This window comes from Chiloscyllium plagiosum, unplaced genomic scaffold, assembly GCF_004010195.1.
Source record: "Chiloscyllium plagiosum isolate BGI_BamShark_2017 unplaced genomic scaffold, ASM401019v2 scaf_200, whole genome shotgun sequence".
NCBI lineage: Eukaryota > Metazoa > Chordata > Chondrichthyes > Orectolobiformes > Hemiscylliidae > Chiloscyllium > Chiloscyllium plagiosum.
Genome location: NW_025213852.1, coordinates 24,154 through 28,194, shown reverse-complemented (window position 1 = coordinate 28,194; position 4,041 = coordinate 24,154). Strand labels below are relative to the sequence as shown.

Here is a 4,041-nt window from a genome sequence, read left to right as displayed (position 1 = left end):
ACCCGAACCTGCACATCCCTGGGCAACTATGGGACAAATTAGCACGGCCAATCCACCCTAACCTGCACATCCCTGGGCACTATGGGACAATTGAGCACGGCCAATCCACCCTAACCTGCACATCCCTGGACACTATAGGGCAATTTCCCAAGGCCAATCCACCCCTAACCTGCACATCCCTGGGCACTATGGGACAATTTCGCACGGCCAATCCACCCTAACCTGCACATCCCTGGACAGTATAGGGCAATTTCCCAAGGCCAATCCACCCTAATCTGCACATCCCTGGGCACTATGGGACAATTTAGCATGGCCAATCCACCCTAACCTGCACATCCCTGGGCACTATGGGACAATTCAGCATGGCCAATCCACCCCGGCTGCCCTGCACCCCTTGGATGTGCTGGCTCCACTGTTGTTTGATGTTCTCTCTCTCTCCACTGTCTTTTCAGGGATGTGTCAGTGGAGTTGCCTTTCGTCCTGATGCACCCAAAGCCAGTTGAGCAGCCCATGTCCAGACCTCAGTCAGGTGAGATCAGTTGAGCAGCCCATGTCCAGACCTCAGTCAGGTGAGATCAGCCCCGACTTTGGCCAATTTACTACCGGATCACCCGTCGATCCTGGGGAGGTGAAGTTGGGTTTGGTGGGGGGTGGGGGGGGTGGTTGCGGTTGGGAAATCACGCCAACAGTCCCCTGGAGTTATTGAGAGACATTGTTTGGGGGCTGGGGCTGGGTGTTGGTCCCGATCTCTTGGGATGGTCGAAAGTTCTTCAAGAGGCCTCAAACGAGGACGATCGTTTCTCACCTCGGGATGGGGGTGAGGGCTCAGTCTGGGCGCATGGACCTTCCGAACTCTCTGCCCCGGAGGGCTGTGGACATTGGGTTGTTGAGAGCGCTGTGCCTGACGGAACCATGGAGGTCAGAGAAGAACGGGGCTGACCGAGGCCGGTTTGGCGGGCCGAATGGCCTACGGCTGCCTCTGTCTCTCGTTCTGAGCACAAGGCCGCGTCGTAGGCACTGGGTGGCAGCACCTTGCGGTGGACCTTCCATCTGCTGAAGGCCTGAAGGGGGTCTCACCTCTCTCTCTGTTTCCATCCTCCAGTTCTCCCAGAGTCTGAGGTACCAGTCGACATGAACCTGATTGAATTCGAAACAATACAGCACGGCCAATCCACCCCTAACCTGCACATCCCTAGGCACTATGGGACAATTGAGCAGGGCCAATCCCCCCTAACCTGCTCATCCCTGGACAGTATAGGGCAATTTCCCAAGGCCAATCCACCCTAACCTGCACATCCCGGGTACTATGGGACAATACAGCACGGTCAATCCACCCTAACCTGCACATCCCTGGGCACTATGGGACAATACAGCATGGTCAATCCACCCTAACCTGCACATCCCGAGACACTATGGGACAATTTAGCACGGCCAATCCACCCCTAACCTGCACATCCCTAGGCACTATGGGACAATATAGCATAGCCTATCCACACTAACCTGCACATCCCTGGGCACTATGGGACAATACAGCACGGCCAATCCACCCTAACCTGTACATCCCTGGGCACTATGGGACGATATAGCATAGCCAATCCACCCTAACCTGCACATCCCTGGGCACTATGGGACAATACAGCACGGCCAATCCACCCCTAACCTGCACATCCCTAGGCAATATGGGACAATTGAGCACGTCCAATCTACCCTAACCTGCACATCCCTGGGCACTATGGGACAATACAGCACGGCCAATCCACCCCTAACCTGCACATCCCTGGGCACTATGGGACAATTTCCCAAGGCTAATCCACCCGAACCTGCACATCCCTGGGCACTATGGGACAATTTCCCAAGGCCAATCCACCCTAACCTGCACATCCCTGGGTACTACGGGACAATACAGCACGGCCAATCCACCCCTAACCTGCACATCCCTAGGCACTATGGGACAATTGAGCAGGGCCAATCCACCCTAACCTGCACATCCCTGGACAGTATAGGGCAATTTCCCAAGGCCAATCCACCCTAACCTGCACGTCCCTGGGCACTGTGGGACAATACAGCACGGCCAATCCACCCTAACCTGCACATCCCTGGGCACTATGGGACAATACAGCACGGCCAATCCACCCCGGCTGCCTTGGATGTGCTGGCTCCACTGTTGTTTGATGTTCTCTCTCTCTCCGCTGTCTTTTCAGGGATGTGTCAGTGGAGTTGCCTTTCGTCCTGATGCACCCAAAGCCAGTTGAGCAGCCCATGTCCAGACCTCAGTCAGGTGAGATCAGCCCCGACTTTGGCCAATTTACTACCGGATCACCCGTCGATCCTGGGGAGGTGAAGTTGGGTTTGGTGGGGGGTGGGGGGGGTGGTTGCGGTTGGGAAATCACGCCAACAGTCCCCTGGAGTTATTGAGAGACATTGTTTGGGGGCTGGGGCTGGGTGTTGGTCCCGATCTCTTGGGATGGTCGAAAGTTCTTCAAGAGGCCTCAAACGAGGACGATCGTTTCTCACCTCGGGATGGGGGTGAGGGCTCAGTCTGGGCGCATGGACCTTCCGAACTCTCTGCCCCGGAGGGCTGTGGACATTGGGTTGTTGAGAGCGCTGTGCCTGACGGAACCATGGAGGTCAGAGAAGAACGGGGCTGACCGAGGCCGGTTTGGCGGGCCGAATGGCCTACGGCTGCCTCTGTCTCTCGTTCTGAGCACAAGGCCGCGTCGTAGGCACTGGGTGGCAGCACCTTGCGGTGGACCTTCCATCTGCTGAAGGCCTGAAGGGGGTCTCACCTCTCTCTCTGTTTCCATCCTCCAGTTCTCCCAGAGTCTGAGGTACCAGTCGACATGAACCTGATTGAATTCGAAGCCAAGTAAGTCGGGTCACCTTTCTGCCCAGTGGAGCGGGATGTTTAAAACAAAAATAAATAACTAAACCCCTTCACGGTCCTCCCCCATCACGGCCCTCTGAAATGTCTGTGTTTTCTCCAATACGGAGTCCTGCACCTTCCTCGTGATGTACATCGTGCCCGTGCCCTCAGCTTTTTACTCGTGGCTTTCACGGGGTGCGGGAGTCACTGGCTGGGCCCAGTATTTACTGCCCATCCCTAATTGCCCCCCTGGAAAAGGTGGCGGGTTGGGGTCTGAGCTGTCACCTTGAGCCACTGCAGACCCAGAATCGCTGGAGAAACTCAGCAAGAGACCGAGAGAGAAAGCAGTCTGCGTTTTGGAGTCCAGCGACCGTTCTTTTGAAATCCTTTAGTCTTTCTCGCCCCGTTTCACAACCCCTTGTGAGTTTTACACTGGGCCTCTGCGCTATCTGTTCCCCTCCCTCCCTCCCTCTCCTAACGCTGTCTATCAAGCCCTTTCGGTTCTGAAGGAGAGTCATCCTGGATATGAGAGGTTGGCTCTTGTTTTCCCAGACCCTGCTGAGTGTCTGCAGCGATTTTGGTGTTTGTGTCAGATTTCCTCAGTGTTCTGTCGTGCCTGGTTCCTGGAAACTGAGACTGCCTGAGGATCCCTTGGAAGTACTGCACTTCTGATTTGTGTCTGATTTGTTGCCGTGTCTAAGGGTATGGCAGGAGTCAGAGAGTGTTGTGTGGATCAAAGGGCCATAGAGGTCTCCAGCATGGAAACAGGCCCTTCGGCCCAACTTGTCCATGCTACACAGTTTTCACAATTTAATCTAGACCCTTTAGCCAATGCTTGGTCTGTATCCCTCCATACTAATCCCATCCATGTACCTGGCCAAGTGTTTCTTAAATGATAAAATTGTATTCCCTTCCACCACTACCTCTGGCTGCCTGTTCCAGACACTCACCACCCTCTGTGTGAAACACATTGACCCTCTGGACCCTTTCTGAATCTCTTCCCCCTAAAAGAAAAGACGGTCATGGGGAGGGGAGGTGGTGGGGGTGGCGGTCGTACAGTGTCATGGACAGGATCACGGGGGTAGGAGAGGGTCAGGGGGGTCTGAGAAGATCGGGATATGGAGGTTGGGGGTCGTGGTGGGTGGGGAGGGTCAGGAGATCAGGAGGGGTCGGGCAAA

At 55.3% G+C, this 4,041-nt stretch overlaps 1 protein-coding gene across 1 annotated transcript in view; it reads left to right on the top strand.

Annotated features, from left to right (window-relative positions):
• Positions 1-4,041, top strand: part of LOC122547731 (arrestin red cell-like) — a gene marked incomplete at both ends in the record, with an annotated part of 21,266 nt that overhangs the window by 8,268 nt on the left and 8,957 nt on the right. The window contains 2 exons of the mRNA XM_043686317.1: positions 2,202-2,278; positions 2,812-2,866. Coding sequence (XP_043542252.1) covers positions 2,202-2,278; positions 2,812-2,866 — 132 coding nt within the window. The remainder of the gene's footprint in view (positions 1-2,201; positions 2,279-2,811; positions 2,867-4,041) is intronic.